The sequence below is a fragment of the Oncorhynchus kisutch genome, linkage group LG5 (genome assembly GCF_002021735.2).
Source record: "Oncorhynchus kisutch isolate 150728-3 linkage group LG5, Okis_V2, whole genome shotgun sequence".
Taxonomy (NCBI): domain Eukaryota; kingdom Metazoa; phylum Chordata; class Actinopteri; order Salmoniformes; family Salmonidae; genus Oncorhynchus; species Oncorhynchus kisutch.
This window is the reverse complement of record NC_034178.2, coordinates 23,279,852-23,303,339: the sequence shown is the minus strand read 5'-3', so window position 1 is coordinate 23,303,339 and position 23,488 is coordinate 23,279,852. Positions and strand designations below refer to the sequence as shown.

The 23,488-nt window shown below is 41.1% G+C and overlaps 1 protein-coding gene across 1 annotated transcript; it reads right to left on the bottom strand.

Annotated features, from left to right (window-relative positions):
* Positions 1 to 873: 873 nt before the first annotated feature.
* sdc4 (syndecan 4) lies at positions 874 to 11,211 on the bottom strand. Its single transcript, XM_020482806.2, has 5 exons — positions 10,862 to 11,211; positions 3,652 to 3,832; positions 3,525 to 3,565; positions 3,234 to 3,432; positions 874 to 2,828 (listed from the first exon to the last, which is right to left on the bottom strand). The coding sequence occupies exons 1-5, from the start codon at positions 10,913 to 10,915 to the stop codon at positions 2,677 to 2,679; spliced, it is 627 nt and encodes a 208-aa protein (XP_020338395.1). The 5' UTR covers positions 10,916 to 11,211; the 3' UTR covers positions 874 to 2,676.
* Between the last annotated feature and the right edge of the window lie 12,277 nt (positions 11,212 to 23,488).

The window sequence follows — 23,488 nt, the reverse complement described above, 5'->3', positions numbered from 1 at the left end:
AGACAGGGCCGAGTATAGCCCACAAAGATCTCCGCCATGGCACAACCCAAGGGGGGCGCCAACCCAGACAGGATGACCACATCAGTGAATCAACCCACTCAGGTGACGCACCCCTTCCAGGGACGGCATGAGAGAGCCCCATTAAGCCAGTGACTCAGCCCCTGTAATAGGGTTAGAGGCAGAGAATCCCAGTGGAAAGAGGGGAACCGGCCAGGCAGACAGCAAGGGCGGTTCGTTGCTCCAGAGCCTTTCCGTTCACCTTCCCACTCCTGGGCCAGACTACACTCAATCATATGACCCACTGAAGAGATGAGTCTTCAGTAAAGACTTAAAGGTTGAGACCGAGTTTGCGTAATACAATTCGTAGAAGAGCTATGACGTATAGAACAGCTAGTGTCCTGTGGTGGAAGTATATCAGTGTCGACATCAGTCCTGTACAAAAAAAATAACACTAAAGTTAAGTATCAGGATGGTGAGGTCTCACGATACAGAATATGCTGCTGGGAAGAGCATGCACTAGTTGGGGGTGAGCGCATTCTTCAAAACAGCTAGTGTTCTACAAGACACCCATCCTGTTCATATACTCTAGATATAACAGGTACAGGGAAGTATCATGATGGTTAAGTTCTCGTCAGGGTACAGGCTGTGTGGCACACAGTGCAAGCAAGCTCTGGTGTAATATAACCCCATTACATTGTCAGGTTGATAGTCAGGTTAAACTGCATTAGCAACAATAAGAGTAATGTATACAGGACGATAACAAGGCAGAGTTCTATGACAGACTGAGCTGGCAGACTTTACACCTCATGCTGATCTTTGTGTAGATCGTAAAATGTCACCGGAATACAAAAGACTGAGCCAACCATTTTTTAGTTAATGTGCATAAAAATAGCTTTATTTCCAAATAAATCAGAACATGCATGCAGAAATCAATGATTCATTGACTTCTCCACTCAATTGGTGATTCACATATCGTGTGACAAAAGCAGCAGATTTTTCCCCATGCAAATGACATGGCTCAATTCAGTTCCCCTGAACAATTACATAACAATCCTTCTACAAAACATAAATATATACGGCTTAAAAATGTGAAAAACAAACTGTACAAAATAAACTTTTCAAACTATTTGCTTCTTGAACTAGTGTATAAAACATTTAAATCAAATACAACAGCTAAGAGGGGGAAAAGCCCCAACCTGAAAGGCAATACAATTTGATAGTTAAATTGAACAAGTATTCTAAAACATTGGACAGAAAAGTTAGTACTAGCATTGGTAGTTAAACGTGTTTCCCACTATAGGCTTCTTAGTAGGGATGTGGATCTTTCCCTTACACAACGATTCAATACGCATCTAGATAGTTGGGCTCCGATATGATACAGGAATGCGTTTTAGTTTGAAACTAGTCAGTACAATTCAGTTTGATTAGAGGAACAAATCGATGCGATTCGGTTCACTAACATTTGTTACATAAAACACATTAATTTCCCATTCTAAATTCAAATCTGCTGCTGACAGAGCTCATAAGCTGGGTCTCCGAGCTGACGCGTGTGTAAATCATGTAAGTCGTGTATGTAGGCACCAGAGCTGAGCCATTAGGAAAACTGGGCATCTACCACCCGGCTATCGGGTGGATAGCTTTGTCAATTTAGTGATTTGACCGACGCATGCCGTACATTTGGAACGGTTGTCAAACATTTGTCAAACATTTGAACCAGGGCCGCTCTTTATGTGAATCAATACATCCCGACTTCTTCGGCATGAAGAAACCGATTATTCCAAGCATTTACAGTAATGTTAGACAAAGTATAAAATATTTGGTAAGAAATTGCTAAGTTCCAAGTTCAGAATTTTATTAAAATGGCTATGTACAGATCCCTTGAAGCGTACAGTCCATGTGCAGTGATAATTGTTTTAGGTCAACAGCAATAAACCATAATCTGTTCAAATAGCTTAGTCTGACAAACTGAGCTCACCAATCATGTGTAGTTGTGTTGCTCGTTTTTACAAATAATTGTGGTGTGTGGATGAGTGGGTGTATTTACACAGCGATTTGTCCTAGGAATAAAAGCATGTTGATTTCCGTACTGTCCAAATAAAACACAGCCTGGAGAATCAAGCTTGGCCCCTGCTATATTTATAGAGTAGCATGTATCAAGGTATTTTCATCAATCTGGAATTCACTTCAGACTTAATCTGTTTGACAAAATACATTTGAATCTAAAACAGAACCAGTCATGATTTCCCTACACAGGGATTTTTTTTTTTTAAATATTGTAAAAGAAAATGCTACAGTAACAGACTTCTGTAGCACCAGTATGGGTACCAAGGTTCAGAGTAGGGGGGAGGAAAATAAATATCTGTACCATGTCACCTCACTGAGCGAAGTTGTCATTGCACCTTGTTAGTGTCATAAAACAGAGTGTGGGAGAGAACAGTCAAGATTTCACCCAATATCTTTCCTGTAGGGAAAGGGGGGGGGGGGGAACTGACAGTTAAAATGTTGATTCCGTTTCAATAGAACCACTTCAGAACTTGTGGTGGAATAGGAAAAGCAGTTTGTTTGGTGTTGTTTTCTCCCTCTGGGACTTCCTAGCTTTACAGTAAGCAGGCAAGAGGAGAGGTTTGCTTTCGAGAGGCACTGGAGAGCAGGCAGGGAGCCCGACGAAGGTGGGCTTTAGGCGTAGATCTCAGTTGTCGGAGCCTTTTTGTAAATGGGCTTCTTTCCCAGGTCGTAGCTGCCTTCGTCCTTCTTCTTCATGCGATAGACGAGCAGAAGGACGAGGAAGACGGCAAAGAGCAGACCCACTGCTCCACCAGCAATCAGAGCTGAAACAAAACAGTGGAATTAAAACTAGCCCCGTAATCTGGCAAATAACTTGGACAAGCTACGAAAGAAACTGTACAGTGAAATCCAACTGCCACAAATACTTTAGTGAATCGCTTTGAAATGTATTTATTTGACCTTTATTTAACTAGGCAAGTCAGTTAAGAACACATTCCTATTTTCAATGACGGCCTAGGAACAGTGGTCTGTCTTTCTGCCTGTTCAGGGGCAGAAAGACAGATTTGTACCTTTTCAAATCCGAGCTGACTTGAACTTGCGACCTTCCGGTTACTAGCCCAACGCTCTAACCACTAGGCTACCTTGCCGCCCCAAATAATTTAACCCTTTTCAAAGTTCAATAATAACAATTTGACTAGCCAAAATAAAGTTGTGTGCTGTTGCCCCACCTGCTAGGACCTCTGTTTTTCTGAAGATGCTCTCCTCCCCCGCATGGGCCATCAGTACGTTTGATGGGTACTCCTCGGGGTTGGGAGCACCCCGCACTGACACTTCATTGTTCTTCTGGACCAGTTCAATCTCATTCGGTGTGGGTTTGGACCTCAGGGGCATGTCCAGGTCTGGAATCTTGTTGTCGTTCATGTCAGGCTATGAGCAACAGAGAATTATACCTACTTGAACTGTAAAGAGGAAACATGGCTCTCATTTCATACATGATAGCTAATTATGAGTAACCTTACCTTTGTCATGGTATTGTCATTTTTGATTGTAATAGTAGTTACTGAAGAGAGAAGAAAACAAGTTAGAATATAATGAAATATTGTAATCAGCTTTTTAAAGCAAATTAGCATCTTTGCGAACACCAACCTCCATCTCCAGAGCCAGAGAAGTCTTCATCATCCGTTTCATCCTCATTGTCAAGTGTGTCGTGCTCCTCATCGGGGAAGCCAAAGTCGGAGCCGTTGGGGGCGTCACCAGACGCAACAAGCTCGTCGTGTGACGCGGCTTGGGTCGTCTTCATGGGCATCCATGTCTCAGTCTCCCGCACCTGCTGGCCCAAACACAGCACTTAGGAGGCAGAATAAGAGATCCCAGCTGGCGTACGGCTACTTTTCAAAAAGCACTAACTGTGGAGAAAGTCTAAGCCATGCCAACTGCGGTATAGAGTGAACCAGAAATCTATTTTACACATTAAATCTGCTTAAATAATTACCGTCACCTACAATGGTGGGTTATACAATACAGGGAGAGCACATACACTGTGGGTTATATAATACATTTTAACTCCTGCAGTTGCAGTACAACTTTTCCTACCCGAACTGTGCCAGTGCCACTGAACTTTGTACAGCAAGTTCCCCTAAAACTTCTGCTTAACCTTGGTAAAAACTTTCACACGTGTTAACAGGAAGTGAGTGGGCCTCTGACTAATCTTTGACAGGAAAGGTAAGACAGGAGGTGACCAACTAAAGTAAAGAAGTCACTCATTTTCCCGTTTAACCCTACACTTAAAGTTGGCCTTTCAAAACAGACACAGAACTAGTCACCAGTGACAGGGTCCACAAAAACCACACGTCTTTGACATTCAAACCTCAAGTTCCCCCAAAATGTATATTTGGGTCAAGTTACCCTTAAGTTGTGGCTGAATGCCCATGGTGACAGAATCCACAATAATCCATTATTTAGTTATCATTGTTAGGATTCAGGACTAAAAACAGCCAAAACAGATGTTAGCAAAGCTGCACTACAGGCAGAAACTTCCCCAAAAACATGTCAAAAGTATTGAAGCAACCAAACTTAATACTCTAATTCCATCAAGCCACTGGTAAAGTTGCACAGCTCTGGTAAATCAATCCACTTCTGGGTACCCGATGGAATACAATACAACTTTATTGGCCACGTTACAGCGAACAGAAACAGACTACATGGGGAAATAGTTTGTTGAATGACGAAGTTCGTGACAAATGATTGGCATTTTGCGCGTAAACAATTCCTTTAAACTCAACCAACTTAGTTTGCGGAACTTTGGACTTGCAGTGCATCATTGATAACATTAGTTTGGCCATTTACATGAAAGAATTGACAATGCTGTAGCCAGAAGTAAATAATGGATTATTGTGGATTGGTCCTTCAGACAAGGTAAGGTAAAAATACATTATGCCTGAACTATCCCGTTAACGTCATCTAGCCAAAATTAAGCTAATCATGATGGGCTTGATTGGATTTAACATAATTGAAAGACAACTTTTGCTAATCACATTAGCACACTTAATTTCATTGCCCATTTGCTGAGTAAGCACTGTGAATGCGATTAAACCGCAGAGCAATTGAATGGCCAGATCCAATTAAAACACAAGCAACAGGGCCAAGGTGCAAAAAAAGATTCCTAAAATACATTTAGGCAGAACGTGTTTGGGGTTGAAGTATTAGGCCGCTTGCACACTGGGCCTTGTCAGATGTCGTCACGCTAAGTTGGGTTAGCACTGATTGCTGAACAATACACCAGAAACATGCAGCCGGTTGGATAACACCTGGCTCGGCAAATATATGCCCCGTCTATGATTAATGAAACAGTCATGCATTATTCATTGTTCAGAGGCAAAGGAGGGGGAGGTCTAGTTTTTTTCTTTTTACTGTTCTGGGTGGCTGCTCAGGGCTGCCTGGGATACTGGAAGCCTTGTTCCTCTTTTAGCCAGGTGGTTCCTCTATCCCCCCCAAAAACATGCATAAAGAGGCAAAAATCAAGTTAAGCATTTGTATTACATGTTACAGCATTCCATTGAACAAAAGAAAGCAACTTGGGCACCTTTGAAATAATTCATTTTAAGCATTGCTGCCTACGGTAATTCACTGACCGTGGTGCGGGGGGCCCCAAGAGTTTAACCGTGCTCTGAAATTCTGTTTCAAATAGTGTGGTTTGAAGTTAATCCCCTCTAAATTACATTTGAGGGAGACCAGGGAATGCCATTGTTGCAGTCAGAATCTTCAAATAGGCAGCCATTTTCTTGTGTTTGCACTGAGGTAGGGCTTGTACTCATGTCCTCAGCACTTCCGTGACAAAGGCCCTCTATGCTCAGAATTTTAACTAAGTCCGATGCATCACCATTTAAAGTGGCAATCAACAATTGAAACAAAGTGCTCTCCCTGTGTTGGTAAAAAGCTGGGGAATGGGACTGGTGAAATGTAACCACTCATTCATAGACAGAGCAATGGATGCAAGGACTGACCATCCATGATATCACATTTATAGTTTTAACCATGTGTTTACATTTACTTTGTTTACAAACAGTGAAACAAGCTTATATTTTTGGTTCTGACGGGGTACGACAGTTGAACTAAGCTCATGAGGAATTAATAGGCTATTCTTCAAGAATTAATGGGTACACAGTCATTTATAAGTAAAAACAAAATATAGCAACTTCTGATTGCCCCTTTAAACTCACATGGGCATCCACATGGCTACAGGGACTGATTTAGACTCCAGATCTCAAAAGGAGACTATTTTCTTCACTTCTTCATCTCATTTCAAAGCAAATTCATCTCACTGGCACATCAGGGCACGCCGCTAGTCATACACATTCACCAGGCCTATATGGTACTTTTCCCAATGAAAACAAGGTTCAGATTCAATGTTTGGTGAATACCTCATTTATATACAGTATTTGACCACAAACCACCAGATCTTTCCAAGTAGAACCCAGAAATGCACTACTTGAGCCCAAAGTATGCTAAATGACAATTTGAACTGCCAGAGTTGGGGTAGAGGGGAAATTTCACACAAGCACTAGACAAAACCCCTTCTTTCAGTTCCAACATTCCATCCTCTAAAAGGGATTTTATAGCCCAATGGACAGCAATGCAGAAAGCATTATTAGCCTACATCCTGGTGAAAGTGTTATGTTCTCTCCACAGCCTTTCACTGGGCATTCAATTCAGCCCACCAAGAAAGAAAAGGCTCCTTCTAGTGAAAATGATCTCATGCTTAATTAAAAACATGCATTCCAACAAAAATAGCCATGTGCCCAGTAATGCCAAAAGGAATCATTTTGATAGCAGATAAAGGCCTGAAAATAGTGTGTAGGCCTAAGTCAGAATGGATAAGAAACAGAACATTGTTGACATATTACAAATGTTTAAAAAAAATATTTAAAAAACATTTCATCCAAGTCAGCTCCAGAGAGTAATTTTAGTGTCTTAGAAAAACAGGGCTCTGCTGGTAGGCTATGCCAAAAATGATAAACCACCGAATGTAAGAAGGGATGCTCGTTAAGCTGACAAGGAAAGACTGATGTAAATAGAGGTCAATTGGTATGACACAAGGCACTGATTAAAATACACAATGAAAATGCATCAAAGTACTGTGCATAATGGTATAGGCCCATTGTTCTATTCTTCGGCTCGAGGTCCTGATGAGCTTAAGAATAAAAACAGACATTCACCCATAAACTTAAGATGGATGAAAGGAATGAGGCTTGACATAGTTAGGCTAAGTAGCCATCAAAGTAATAACAAAAAGGCAGGCACACAAGTGACCAGAGGACTTTTTTGGTGAGAAAGCAGAAGCAAGCTTCTGGTCCACTAGCTGGGAAGCTTGGCTAATGAAAGTACCCTGGCCATTTAGATCTGTCCAAATCCTGAAGAGGGCCATTCAAGGTCCACACAGGTCAAATTCCACAGGAAAACACAAAAGGGAAAATGAGAGGGGCAGCCTCTGCATGGTTTTGAGGAATGTAACAGATTCAACTTAGGCTGCTAGGAACCTCATTGTGGAGACCAGCTTGTTTAATGTGTGCTACCACATTTAGAAACTTCTCCCCAGAGGTGTAGGATAGGCTATCAAAACAATGGCCCAACTGGAAAAACTTGTAACAGAGCCCTGTTGTCATTAAACTGGAAAATGATTTATTAGAATGCAGCCTTAATCCTCCTTTTCATCTCATTTAACACCCGATTTACTTACATGTCAATAGAAGTTTGTTTTTTAAAAACTGTTTTGTTCTCCATAATGCTTCAATAGTGTTTAGCAAATAACCAATGTTTCAGGTATTCTTCGTTTTAAAACAAAAAAGGGTCAATCATTTCCATTTCATTCGGTTTCTCCCCGTGAGCTCAAAGTGCAGTTTTTCCTAGGTATAAATTAGATCAACCCCGAACTGTGTGATACAGTAGGGAATTGTAGTTTAACAGGCCAATATTCTACATAGTCTAGCGTGGAAAACGTGGTAATTAACTATAATGACCATAATCCACTGCCTGTCTATTTGTCCGATCTGTGTGGGGCAGACAGATAAGTGCGATAGTGTAGTTGCGTCTTGAGGCATCTACCTGAAAATACATGATTTAAGTCAGGGATGGGCAACTCCAGTCCTTGGGGGAAATGTATTACAGAAGAACAGAATGAGTTGGTCTACTGTATGTTAGTTATCTGGCTATGAGCCATGTCATAGGCAGTAGGCTTGTTCATTTAGCTGACAAGATATCCATATGTCCTGTGTAATTATTTTATAGTAAGAAATTTAACTGAATAAAATAGAAAGGAAATGTTTCCCATTACGAAGCGAGTGCGAAAGTGTAAAAGTGATCTGAAACAGGTCCCATATGCTAGATGTAGAGTTATTTGACAACATAAGGTATGAATGATACAAACCTTGTGTCTTAAATCAAAACATATGGGCTGCATGTAGCAAAAAAAAAGCAGCTTGCACTCTGATCCTCGTCTCAGGCTGTTCTATCAAGTGATCATATTTTCACCCATCAGATTATTCACATCTTTAATAATTAGGGATGCACAATATAAAAACCGGTGAACATATCGGAGTCGGCCGATATTAGCTAAAAATGCAGTCTGCCTAACACCCCGATGTCAAAGCTGATGTACATACCCATATAACGTGATGGCACCGCGTAAAATTTTGCACTATATGTGCCACATAGCACTCTTAAACTAGCCCACAATGTCTGCTGTGTGGATCTAGCAGTCAACGAGTCAAGCAGTCATTTGAAAGAGTAACAAAATTTCAGCGAGACAACGCAAATCCATTAAAGCCAAGATAAAGGAATTCGTTGCCCAATCAACCGTTCTGGTGTGGGTGATGTTGCTATTAGCTTCACGACATACATGCATACTATGGAATGCCATTTGGGTCTTTGAGTGTCAATAGATACAGTAGCAGTGTCAAAGCTGTGTACAAAGCCTGCAAACAAGCAAACACCGGCCACGAACGATGTGTTTACAATACCACATTGGTAACAAAGCATCGTTGGTACGACCGCAACTTCTGGGGTAGCTAGCACCAATACATTGGCTACACCCACTGCAACGCAGTTTTTTTTAACTGACTTTGACAATATTAATTTAGAAATGTAACTTCATGACATGCAGTACTTTGGGGTGGACCCTCCTGTGTCAATGAGAAAAGATTTTAAATAGACAAAATGGTGGCGTACACATTTTGGGATAACTTCGTGGAGAAAAATATTTCAAAAAATGTAAATGAACCACCTGCAACTGGGTATTTTTGAAGACATGTTCGACTGAATCAAGAATGAATATAGTATTGCCAAGTTAAGACTGGGCGAAGATTATTTTTGCTACCCCAAACAGTACCTATCCTGTAAAGGGTAATGGAGAATCACATTAGCCCTTTACAGTTCTGTATCTATGTATTCAAAAGACTAGATTCGACAATAAGCACCTATCCTTAGGGCAGGGTCTGCTGAGCAGTGCATTAGCATATTGCCTCCATGTAGCCCAGTCAGTCTCACTGGATGTGTCTAGTTAGCCTATAACCATTCTGTTTTATCCCCTTCCCGACATCTGACAATTAAGCCGACAGGACTGGACACTGTCACGCAATTCTCTGATGTTTTGTCAGATGACATAAAATAGCACAAGGAAGTACACCTACATCCTGGTATATGCACGATTGCTTAATTTGGGCTCCGAAGTGGCGCAGCGATCTAAGGCACTGCATTTCAGTGCTAGAGTCATCACTACAGACCCTGGTTTGATTCCAGGCTGCATTACAACAGCCCGTGATTGGGAGTCCCATAGGGCGGCACATAAGTAGGAAGTAGGTCAACAGTAATGGTCAAATTACAAGAGCCCAACTAAATATGGGTGTCCCTAGATAAAGTTTAACTGGGTGGTTCGATCCCTGAATGCTGATTGGCTGAGAGCGTGGTATATATACGTATACCACATGTATGACAACATTTATTTTTACTGCGCTAATTACGTTGGTAACCAGTTTATAATAGCAATAAGGCACCTCAGGGGGTTGTGGTAATATACCAATATACGACGGCTAAGGGCTGTATCCAGCACACGACGTTGCGCATAAGAACAGCCATTAGCCAAGGTATATTGGCTATACCACCCCACCCCCCCGGGCTTTATGGCTTAAATCTAGCTTGCCCTCTTTCTGAGCTACATGTGATGGGTTATCACTTGCATGATTATCATTCAACCTCACACCAGAAATTAATTTAGCTACGTTTGTCTGGCTAACTAGATATAACTATCACAATTTAAACACCATTGCTTTCTCTTACGATGGAGAGGCCAGGGGCCACAAACCATATGCCTTATTCTTTAGAAAATCATTTTGGCCATTTAGCTTACTTTGCTAGGTAGGTAACGTTAGCTTACCAGCTAGCTGACTAAACAATTAGCTAGTTAAAGTTAAGACTGTTTTACAAAACACAGCAATCTACATTGTGTAAACAGTTTAACAGCTAGCTAAAACAGTAGTTACCTTCATTACATTAACCAGGTCGAAAACACTGCTCAATAACCATCACATGTTGACGGCTAACGTTAGCTATCTACTTAGTTAGCTAAGTTAACTAGCCGATTAGCAGAAATAACAGCTACAGTCGCTAACGTTAGCTTTGTCTTGGCTGTAGCCAGCTGAAGTAGTAAGGTTAGCTACACAAAAACAACGTGGTAAAGTTAGTTAGGCTAAGTAAAAACTAAAACGATCACAAGATAAAGTAAGAGTAACGTTAAACTAGCTATAACTAACGGTAGCTGAGTTAACGTTTCCCGGTGTTCTGTTAGCTAGCGAACATTACTTACCGACTCAGAGTAGACGGAGGCAAATAAAAACAACACGAGGAACACTTTGTGCATGTTTCTCTTGACCGTTTCTTCAACAAAAAGTGCTGTAAACTTGGGAAAAGAGTGGAATGAAAATGTTTTTTTTAAAGTCCTATAAACACACTCGAAAGTTCACGTTGCCCACTGGATCACCTTGCTATTACACAATTTGTATCTTCCAAGTCAGTCACTGATTCAATCTACAAACTACTTCGGATTGATATATTTTGTATCGCACTTTACACTCCACCCCCTGTAACAGCAACCAATAAGAGCTACGCAAAGGTCCTACTCTCCCTTCGTCATAATTTACGGTAAACTCGTGCTGCGAACCCCTCCCCAGACTCAACAGGTTATTTATTAGAACATCTTTACTTAAGCAGTCGATTAGCAAATTCTTGAATGTAGAATAATGTAGCTACGATATCATTCGTGTTCTTGTTGGGAATTGTAATGTGGCTCATATAGCGAGAATTGCTATAATATTATCATTATTAATTTGTGGCACAATTGAAATTGTCATGCATTGTTTTACCTATCTCCATGATGACATAAAGAAAACAGAAAATTACATTTATTTAGAGAGGAAGAGACGAAGCCAGAATCTTTGATTTACTGTAAAATGTGTGCCACTCCTCATGGAAAGTCCGTTCATGGATTTTTTTTTAACTCGGGTAATCTTCCGGTAAACCCTCCCCTTACGCGTCATAACTGTTTGTGTAGAAGCGAAACCCCGCAGACCATTTCATGTCCACCACAACAGCTCTTAAGTTATCCACTCAATATCCACTCAATTGTTATTGTAGGAGTTTAATGAAACTTTGAAGGATTGTAGACCCATCCAGTGGTAACAGTAGTGGGATAGATTTCCATCAACATGTTTAAAATATATAAGTAGCTAGTCACAAACAAAATATGTGTTGTTGTGCAAATATACAATGCAACCAAATGCGGTCAAATATGTTTTTGTGAACGTGACAACATTTGTGACTCCACAGATGACATTTGTGACCTGCATTGTACATATTTGTGACTTGAATTACATTTATGAGGTGCATTAAGTATGTGACTGCCATCCAGTGGGGGACCCAGAGGGCCTTCTAAAAAGGTATACATTTTTTAAATTAAAATTAGTTTAAAAAAAATTGTCTTGGCAAATTGTCTTGGCTCACTAACAGGGATGTAATACATTTGGGCACAACATTTGAGAGATATAAGCTTTTTCTGGGATCTTAGCTCATGAAACATGGGACCAACACGTTGTCTGTTGCGTTTGTATTTTTCAGCATAACATGAAATATATTTTAATATAATTGTAGCCTATACTGTATTCATATTTCTAATACAGTCTCGGTTTTCATTTAATCATATTTGTATCCTTTGCTTGTTTGCAAGATATAGCACACATAGAACATATCTACTACTTCTTAGATTTGCTTTCAATGTGGATGACATATCTATAACTCACATTTCTATGTGCATTTGGTCAGGTCGCCCAAAAAGTTACATATTGTAGCTTTAACCAAGTAGCTACCTTAACTATTTGCATTGAGTCTTTTTGCAGTAATCTTTTTGACTCATCACGTATAGTTGAAGTTGGAAGTTTAAATACACTTAAGTTGGAGTCATTAAAACTAGTTTTTCAACCACTCCACAAAATTCTTGTACACAAACTATAGTTTTGGCAAGTCGGTTAGAACATCTACTTTGAGAGATATAAGATCATTTTGCCAACCATTGTTTACAGAGATTATTTCACTTATAATTCACTGTATTACAATTCCAGAAGTTTACATACACTAAATTGACTGTGCCTTTAATAAACAGCTTGGAAAATTCCAGAAATTGATGTCATGGCTTTAGAAGCTTCTGATAGGCTAATTGACATCATTTTAGTTATTTGGAGGTGTACCCGTGGATGTATTTCAAGGCCTACCTTCAAACTCAGTGGCTTTGACATCATGGGAAAATCAAAAGAAATCAGCCAATAACTCAGATCTTCTTTTTTTTTTAAAGACAAGTGGTTCATCTTTGGGAGCAATTTCCAAATGCCTGAAGATACCACGTTCATCTGTACAAACAATAGTACGCAAGTATAAACACCATAGGACCACGCAGCTGCCATACCGCTGTCATACCGCTGTAGAACTGTTTGGCCATAATGACCATAGTCATGTTTGGAGGGAAAAGGGGGAAGCTTGCAAGCCGAAGAACACCATCCCAACCGTGAAGCACGGGGGTGGCAGCATCATGTTGTGGGGTGCTTTGCTGCAGGAGGGACTGGTGCACTTCACAAAATAGATGGCATCATGAGAAAGTAAAATTATGTGAATATATTGAAGCAACATCTCAAGACATCAGTCAGGAAGTTAAAGCTTGGTCGCAAATGGGTCTAACAAATGGACAATGACCCCAAGCATACTTCCATAGTTGTGGAAAATGGCTTAAGGGCAACAAAGTCAAGGTACTGGAGTGGCCATTACAACGCCCTGACCACAATCCCTTTAAAAATTTGTGGGCAGAACTGAAAAAGCATGTGCGAGCAAGGAGGCCTACAAACCTGTCTGTTACACCAGCTCTGTCACTTATTGTGGGAAGCTTGTGGAAGGCTACCCGAAACGTTTGACCGAGGTTAAACCATTTTAAGGCAATGCTACCAAATTCTAATTGAGTGTATGTAAACTTCTGACCCACTGGGAATGTGATGAAAGAAACAAAAGCTGAAATAAATAATTCTCTCTTCTTTTATTCTGACATTTCACATTCTTAAAATAAAGTCTTTACTAGGATTAAATGTCAGGAATTGTGAAAAACTAAGTTGATATGTATTTGGCTAAGGTGTATGTAACCTTCCGACTACAACTGTAAATGTTGATTTGAAATATTTTGGACATCGGAGGAATGTTGAGGGAATGCTATTTGAGTCAGAAAAGGATATTCAAATGATAGGTAAGATATACAAACCTTGCAGAGAGCCTAACCAAATGACAATCTCATAGAAAAAAAATATAAACCATTGGAACCAAGACTTAAAGATACAGTGCCTTGCGAAAGTATTCGGCCCCCTTGAACTTTGCGACCTTTTGCCACATTTCAGGCTTCAAACATAAAGATATAAAACTGTATTTTTTTGTGAAGAATCAACAACAAGTGGGACACAATCATGAAGTGGAACGACATTTATTGGATATTTCAAACTTTTTTAAGAAATCAAAAACTGAAAAATTGGGCGTGCAAAATTATTCAGCCCCCTTAAGTTAATACTTTGTAGCGCCACCTTTTGCTGCGATTACAGCTGTAAGTCGCTTGGGGTATGTCTCTATCAGTTTTGCACATCGAGAGACTGACATTTTTCCCCATTCCTCCTTGCAAAACAGCTCGAGCTCAGTGAGGTTGGATGGAGAGCATTTGTGAACAGCAGTTTTCAGTTCTTTCCACAGATTCTCGATTGGATTCAGGTCTGGACTTTGACTTGGCCATTCTAACACCTGGATATGTTTATTTTTGAACCATTCCATTGTAGATTTTGCTTTATGTTTTGGATCATTGTCTTGTTGGAAGACAAATCTCCGTCCCAGTCTCAGGTCTTTTGCAGACTCCATCAGGTTTTCTTCCAGAATGGTCCTGTATTTGGCTCCATCCGTCTACCTAATCAATTTTAAATATCTTCCCTGTCAAGGCTGAAGAAAAGTGGGCCCAAACCATGATGCTGCCACCACCATGTTTGACAGTGGGGATGGTGTGTTCAGGGTGATGAGCTGTGTTGCTTTTACGCCAAACATAACGTTTTGCATTGTTGCCAAAAAGTTCAATTTTGGTTTCATCTGACCAGAGCACCTTCTTCCACATGTTTGGTGTGTCTCCCAGGTGGCTTGTGGCAAACTTTAAACGACACTTTTTATGGATATCTTTAAGAAATGGCTTTCTTCTTGCCACTCTTCCATAAAGGCCAGATTTGTGCAATATACGACTGATTGTTGTCCTATGGACAGAGTCTCCCACCATCTCTGCAGTTCATCCAGCGTGATCATGGGCCTCTTGGCTGCATCTCTGATCAGTCTTCTCCTTGTATGAGCTGAAAGTTTAGAGGGACGGCCAGGTCTTGGTAGATTTGCAGTGGTCTGATACTCCTTCCATTTCAATATTATCGCTTGCACAGTGCTCCTTGGGATGTTTAAAGCTTGGGAAATCTTTTTGTATCCAAATCCGGCTTTAAACTTCTTCACAACAGTATCTCGGACCTGCCTGGTGTGTTCCTTGTTCTTCATGATGCTCTCTGCGCTTTTAACGGATCTCTGAGACTATCACAGTGCAGGTGCATTTATACGGAGACTTGATTACACACAGGTGGATTGTATTTATCATCATTAGTCATTTAGGTCAACATTGGATCATTCAGAGATCCTCACTGAACTTCTGGAGAGAGTTTGCTGCACTGAAAATAAAGGGGCTGAATAATTTTGCACGCCCAATTTTTCAGTTTTTGATTTGTTAAAAAAGTTAGAAATATCCAATAAATGTCGTTCCACTTCATGATTGTGTCCCACTTGTTGTTGATTCTTCACAAAAAAATACAGTTTTATATCTTTATGTTTGAAGCCTGAAATGTGGCAAAAGGTCGCAAAGTTCAAGGGGGCCGAATACTTTCGCAAGGCACTGTAACTGATATCGGCAGAAGACGGAGGGAATTTTGGAAGATAACTAATGAAATTACAGTTAACGAATATGTCCACTTAATCCACTATAAACTAATGTATAGAATTTATTACACAATACTAAATTCACCAATTCTATAGCATGAATGCAGTCATGTCTTAAGTGTACAACTAACAATGACTAAATAGTCCATACATTCTGGGAATGCTATAAAATCGAAAATGTATGGGCAGAGTTATAAAGTTGGCTGTCAGAAGTATTAGAATGTAAATTTACTTTTAATCTGTCTGTTTTCATATTTCAAAACATGGCATACAGTATGAGGTTGGACGATACTTTTCTCATGAATCATCTTGACAAAAATGTACACTTGAAAGCTGGAAATCAACCAATCCTCCAATGTTAACACAATGGAAAGGTCAAATTCTTTATTATATAACTGTTGAAAGAGCATGAATGATTGAAAGAAACACAATGGTGCAGTTTGAGGACATGTGGTGGAGAGTGATGTGGGTGCTTGAGATGGGAATGTGAGCAGGTGGGTTTGGACAGGGGTCATGTTGTGGATGTTTGTGTATGTTGTGTATTGTAAAAATAAAAATAAAATCTTACCAAAAAAATGAAACGCATGGGGTCTTTGACAGGCAGTTAACAAGTTTTCTGTTGATATCTAAAAAACAAACTGATGCAAGAGGGCATCGAAATTGCTAGCATAATGCTAATACTGTCTCATAACCGCAACTCAGATTCACTTCAGATTTGATATAATGTGTATAGTCGTGGCCAAAGGTGTTGAGAATGACACAAATATTAATTTCCACAAAGTTTGCTGCTTCAGTGTCTTTAGATGTTTTTGTCAGATGTTACTATGGAATACTGAAGTATAATTACAAACATTTCATAAGTGTCAAAGGCTTTTATGAACAATTACATGAAGTTGATGCATAGAGTCAATATTTGCAGTGTTGACCCTTCTTTTTCAAGACCTCTGCAATCTGCCCTGGCATGCCCTCAAGTAACTTCTGTGCCACATCCTGACTGATGGCAGCCCATTCTTGCATAATCAATGCTTGGAGTTTGTCAGAATTGGTGGGTTTTTGTTTGTCCACCCGCCTCTTGAGGACTGACCACAAGTTCTCAATGGGATTAAGGTCTGGGGAGTTTCCTGGCCATGGACCAAAAATATTGATGTTTTGTTCCCCAAGCCACTTAGTTATCACTTTAGCCTTATGGCAAGGTACTCCATCATGCTGGAAAATGCATTGCTCGTCACCAAACTGTTCCTGGATGGTTGGGAGAAGTTGTTCTCTGAGGATGTGTTCTTAGGCAAAATTGTGTGTGAGCCCACTCCCGTTGGCTGAGAAGAAACTCCACACATGAATGGTCTCAAGCTGCTTTACTGTTAGCATGACACAGGACTGACGGTAGCGCTCACCTTGTCTTCTCCGGACAAGCTTTTTCCCGGATGCCCCAAACAATTGGAAAGGGGATTCATCAGAGAAAATGACTTTACCCCAGTCCTCAGCAGTCCAATCCCTGTACCTTTTGAAGAATATCAGTCTGTCCCTGATGTTTTTCCTGGAGAGAAGTGGCTTCTTTGCTGCCCTTCTTGACACCAGGCCATCCTCCAAAAGTCTTCGCCTCACTGTGCATGCAGGATCACTCACACCTGCATGCTGCCTTTCGTGAGCAAGCTCTGTACTGGTGGTGCCCCGATCCTGCAGCTGAATCAACTTTAAGAGACGGTCCTGGCGGTTGCTGGACTTTCTTGGCCGCACTGAAGCCTTCTTCACAACAATTGAACCGCTCTCCTTGAAGCTCTTGATGATCCGATAAATGGTTGATTTAGGTGCAATCTTACTGGCAGCAATATCCTTGCCTGTGAAGCCCTTTTGTGCAAAGAAATTATGATGGCACGTGTTTCCTTGCAGGTAACCATAGCTGACAGAGGAAGAACAATGATTCCAAGCACCACCCTCCTTTCCAGTCTGTTATTCGAACTCAATCAGCATGACAGAGTGATCTCCAGCCTTGTCCTCGTCAACACTCACACCTGTGTTAACGAGAGAATCACTGACATGATGTCAGCTGGTCCTTTTGTGGCAGGACTGAAATGCAGAGGAAATGTTTTTGGGGGATTCAGTTCATTTGCATGGCAAAGAGGGACTTTTCATCTGGTCACTCTTCATAACATTCTGGAGTATACACAAATTGCCATCATACAAACTGAGGCAGCAGACTTTGTGAAAATTAATATTTGTGTCATTCTCAAAACTTTTGGCCAGGACTGTATAGTCTTTGTACTCGTCTAAAGACCGTTTGTGAAGGAATTGTTGTTGCGCTCCAAGATGGTCAATGGTCCAAGATGGTCACCGGGTATGGGGTAAGTTGAGCCGCCTTGGGGCTAGTGGATGATGGTGTCCTGTGACAGTGGATAATGGTGTTGGTTAGTCAAAATGTAATTCATGGAATGGGGGTGTTGCATATTCTATATCTTAAATGTATGTCTACATTCAGATATAGATCTCTCTGTTCAATATCACTTATCGTTCTTGACCAGTTGTCTGGAATATGAGGCTACTATTCCCATAAAACTTGTCCACGAGATTCTTTATATGTTTAGCAAGCTCAGACTCAGATGTCATCAGATAAGACCTTGTGTGCCTCTGCTACTCTACTATAGCCTCTTTCGCACTGGTTATTTTTTGTCAATGTACCTCTTCAGTGTCCTTCAGTCAATTTTTTTCATCTCTTGCTGCTGCTCGAAAGGTCTTCTTCCCTTCTTTCACTTCCTTTGCTGCTTTCTCAAGAACCTCAAGGGGTGCTAGACCCCTGATTGCTTAAATACACAGTGCATGATGATGTCTGCTCCCTAGCAATATAAATGCACTATCTTGAGTTCATTTGCATGACACGTTCCAAAAATACTATGCATATTATGCATACAACTGACTAAATATGATTACAATTTGCATTGGGTATGGTGACCATGGAAATTGTCTCAATTTACGTCATGGCAAAAATGTTGACTATATTACCCCACACAGCTACAAGGATGCCCTTTCATTATTGGTTTAAAACCTCATATTGTAGCTTATAGAGATCCAAACTGATGTATACAACAATCCACTTTGTTTTAGGTACAAGCATCATGAAACTTATGACACAATAAATGTTTAGTTGAATTTTTTTAACTTAACTTGCTTACCACTTTTTCTATGTGATTTCTTCCTTCACAGACTCCATGAAACTATGACATTTTACATTTTAGTAATTTATCAGACACTCTTATCCAGAGTGACTTAAAAGAGGAATTAGAGTTAAGTGCTTTGAACAAGGGCACATAGACAGATTTTTCACCTAGTTGGCTCAGGGATTCAAACCAGCAACCTTTCAGTTACAGGCCCAACGCTCTTAACCGCTAGGCTACCTGCTAGTGGTGCAAGTTTGTCAGCTGTTTGTGCAACTGCCAGCAATTTTTATTTTTTTATTTCACCTTTATTTAACCAGGTAGGCAACTTGAGAACAAGTTCTCATTTACAATTGCGACCTGGCCAAGAATAAAGCAAAGCAGTTCGACACATACAACAACACAGAGTTACAGTAGAAAAATAAGTCTATATACAATGTGAGAAAATGAGGTGAGACAAGGGAGGTAAAGGCAAAAAAAAGGCCATGTTGACGAAGTAAATACAATACAGCAAGTAAAACACTGGAATGGTAGATTTGCAGTGGAAGAATGTGCAAAGTAGAGATAGAAATAATGGGGTGCAAAGGAGCATAAATAAATCAATAAATACAGTAAGGCGAGAGGTAGTTGTTTGGGCTAAAGTATAGATATAGTTTGGGCTAAAGTATAGCTATGTACAGGTGCAGTAATCTGTGAGCTGCTCTGACAGCTGGTGCTTAAAGCTAGTGAGGGAGATACGTGTTTCCAGTTTCAGAGATTTTTGTAGTTCGTTCCAGTCATTGGCAGCAGAGAACTGGAAGGAGAGGCGGCCAAAGGAAGAATTGGTTTTGGGGGTGACCAGAGAGATATACCTGCTGGATCGTGTGCTACAGGTGGGTTCTGCTATGGTGACCAGTGAGCTGAGATAAGGGGGGACTTTACCTAGCAGGGTCTTGTAGATCACCTGGAGCCAGTGGGTTTGGCGACGAGTATGAAGCGAGGGCCAGCCAACGAGAGCGTACAGGTCGCAGTGGTGGGTAGTATATGGGGCTTTGGTGACAAAACGGATGGCACTGTGATAGACTGCATCCAATTTATTGAGTAGGGTATTGGAGGCTATTTTGTAAATGACATCGCCGAAGTCGAGGATCGGTAGGATGGTCAGTTTTACAAGGGTATGTTTGGCAGCATGAGTGAAGGATGCTTTGTTGTGAAATAGGAAGCCAATTCTAGATTTAACTTTGCATTGGAGATGTTTGATGTGAGTCTGGAAGGAGAGCTTACAGTCTAACCAGACACCTAGGTATTTGTAGTTGTCCACATATTCTAAGTCAGAACCGTCCAGAGTAGTGATGTTGGAAGGGTGGGCAGGAGCAGGCAGCAATCGGTTGAAGAGCATGCATTTAGTTTTACTTCTAATTAAGAGCAATTGGAGGCCACGGAAGGAGAGTTGTATGGCATTGAAGCTCCTCTGGAGGGTTGTTAACACAGTGTCCAAAGAAGGGCCAGAAGTATACAGAATGGTGTCGTCTGCGTAGAGGTGGATCAGAGACTCACCAGCAGCAAGAGCGACATCATTGATGTATACAGAGAAGAGAGTCGGTCCAAGAATTGAACCCTGTTGCAACCCCATAGAGACTGCCAGAGGCCCGGACAACAGGCCCTCCGATTTGACACACTGAACTCTATCAGAGAAGTAGTTGGTGAACCAGGCGAGGCAATCATTTGAGAAACGAAGGCTATCGAGTCTGCCGATGTGAGGGAGATACAACAGAGTCGAAAGCCTTGGCCAGGTCAATTACTATGGCTGCACAGTATTGTTTCTTATCGATGGCGGTTAAGATATCGTTTAGGACCTTGAGGTGCACCCATGACCAGCTCTGAAACCAGATTGCATAGCGGAGAAGGTTTGGTGGGATTCAAAATTGTCGGTGATCTGTTTGTTGACTTGGCTTTCGAAGACCTTAGAAAGGCATGGTAGGATAGATATAGGTCTGTAGCAGTTTGGGTCAAGAGTGTGTCCCCCTGTGAAAAGGAGGATGACAGCAGCTGCTTTCCAATCTTTGGGACGACATGAAAGAGAGGTTGAAAAGGTTAGTAATAGGGGTTGCAAAATTTTCAGGCAGATAATTTTAGAAAGAAAGGGTCCAGATTGCCTAGCCCGGCTGATTTGTAGGGGTCCAGATTTTTCAGATTTTTCAGAATATCAGCTGACTGGATTTGGGAGAAGTAAAAATGGGGAAGGCTTGGGCGAGTTGCTATGGGGGGTGCAGTGCTGTTGACAGGGGTAGGGGTAGCCAGGTGGAAAGCATGGCCAGCCGTAGAAAAATGTTTATTGAAATGATCAATTATAGTGGATTTATCGGTGGTGACAGTGTTTCCTATCCTCAGTGCAGTGGGCAGCTGGGAGGAGGTGTTCTTATTCTCCATGGACTTTACAGTGTCCCAGAACTTTTTTGAGTTTGTGTTGCAGGAAGCAAATTTCTGCTTGAAAAAGCTAGCCTTGGCTTTTGTAACTGCCTGTGTATAATGGTTTCTAGCTTCCCTGAAAAGTTGCATATCACGGGGGCTCTTCGATGCTAATGCAGAAAGCCATAGGATGTTTTTGTGTTGGTTAAGGGCAGTCAGGTCTGGAGAGAACCAAGGGCTATATATGTTCCTCGTTCTAAATTTCTTGAATGGGGCATGTTTATTTAAGATGGTGAGGAAGGCATTTTTTAAAAAAATCTACTGACGGGATGAGATCAATATCCTTCCAGGATACCCCGGCCAGGTCGTTTAGAAAGGCCTGCTCACTGAAGTGTTTTAGGGAGCGTTTGACAGTGATGAGTGGAGGTCGTTTGACAGCTGACCCATTACGGATGCAGGCAATGAGGCAGTGATCGCTGAGATATTGGTTGAAAACAGCAGAGGTGTATTTAGATGGAAGGTTAGGATGATATCTATGAGGGTGCCCGTATTTACGGCTTTGGGGTGGTACCTGGTAGGTTCATTGATCATTTGTGTGAGATTGAGGGCAATCAAGCTTAGATTGTAGGATGGCTGGGGTGTTAAGCATGTTCCAGTTTAGGTTGCATAGCAGCACGATGTCTGAAGATAGATGGGGGGCAATCAGTTCACATATGGTGTCCAGAGCACAGCTGGGGGCAGAGGGTGGTCTATAACAGGCGGCAACGGTGAGAGACTTGTTTTTAGAGGTGGAATTTTAAAAGTAGAAGTTCAAATTGTTTGGGTACAGACCTGGACAGTAGGGCAGAACTCTCTAGGCTATCTTTGCAGTAGAGTGCAACACCGCCCCCTTTGGCCGTTCTATCTTCTCTGAAAATGTTGTGGAACAAAAATGGCGCCACACCAAACTGGAAGTCTTCCGACTAGCTTGGAAAGACAGTACCGTGCAGTATCGAAGAGCCCTTACTGCTGCTCGATCATCCTATTTTTCCAACTTAATTGAGGAACATAAGAACAATCCGAAATTCCTTTTTGATACTGTCGCAAAGCTAGCTAAAAAGCAGCATTCCCCAAGAGAGGATGGCTTTCAATTCAGCAGTTATAAATTCATGAACTTCTTTGAGGAAAAGATGATGATTATTAGAAAGCAAATTACGGACTCCTCTTTAAATCTGCATATTCCTTCAAAGCTCAGTTGTCCTGAGTCTGCACAACTCTGCCAGGACCTAGGATCAAGAGAGACACTCAAGTGTTTTAGTACTATATCTCTTGACACAATGATGAAAATAATCATGGCCTCTAAACCTTCAAGCTGCATACTGGACCCTATTCCAACTAAACTACTGAAAGAGCTGCTTCCTGTGCTTGGCCCTCCTATGTTGAACATAATAAACGGCTCTCTATCCACCAGATGTGTACCAAACTCACTAAAAGTGGCAGTAATAAAGCCTCTCTTGAAAAAGCTAAACCTTGACCCAGAAAATATAAAAAAAACTATCGGCCTATATCGAATCTTCCATTCCTCTCAAAATTTTTAGAAAAGGCTGTTGCGCAGCAACTCACTGCCTTTCTGAAGACAAACAATGTATACGAAATGCTTCAGTCTGGTTTTAGACCCCATCATAGCACTGAGACTGCACTTGTGAAGATGGTAAATGACCTGTTAATGGCATCAGACCGAGGCTCTGCATCTGTCCTCGTGCTCCTAGACCTTAGTGCTGCTTTTGATACCATCGATCACCACATTCTTTTAGAGGGATTGGAAACCCAAATTGGTCTACACGGACAAGTTCTGGCCTGGTTTAGATCTTATCTGTCGGAAAGATATCAGTTTGTCTCTGTGAATGGTTTGTCCTCTGACAAATCAACTGTAAATTTAAGTGTTCTTCAAGGTTCCGTTTTAATACCAGGTTCCGTTTCAGGACCACTATTGTTTTCACTATACATTTTACCTCTTGGGGATGTCATTCGAAAACATAATGTTAACTTTCACTGCTATGCGGATGACACACAGCTGTACATTTCAATGAAACATGGTGAAGCACCAAAATTGCCCTCGCTAGAAGCATGTGTTTCAGACATAAGGAAGTGGATGGCTGCAAACTTTCTACTTTTAACTTCGGACAAAACAGAAATGCTTGTTCTAGGTCCCAAGAAGCAAAGAGATCTTCTCTTGAATCTGACAATCAATCTTAATGGTTGTACAGTCGTCTCAAATAAAACTGTGAAGGACCTCGGCGTTACTCTGGACCCTGATCTCACTTTTGAACATATCAAGACTGTTTCAAGGACAGCTTTTTTTCCATCTACGTAACATTGCAAAAATCAGAAAC

What these genes read in the sequence shown, in the direction of transcription:
- sdc4 (XM_020482806.2), bottom strand. Translation starts at nt 10,915, where the DNA reads ATGCACAAAGTGTTCCTCGTGTTGTTTTTATTTGCCTCCGTCTACTCT. An exon ending in CTCTGGCTCTGGAGATGGAG is followed by an intron (nt 3,566 to 3,651) that starts GTTGGTGTTCGC and finishes TTCTCTCTTCAG; the next exon opens with TAACTACTATTACAATCAAA. An exon ending in ATGACAATACCATGACAAAG is followed by an intron (nt 3,433 to 3,524) that starts GTAAGGTTACTC and finishes TGTTGCTCATAG; the next exon opens with CCTGACATGAACGACAACAA.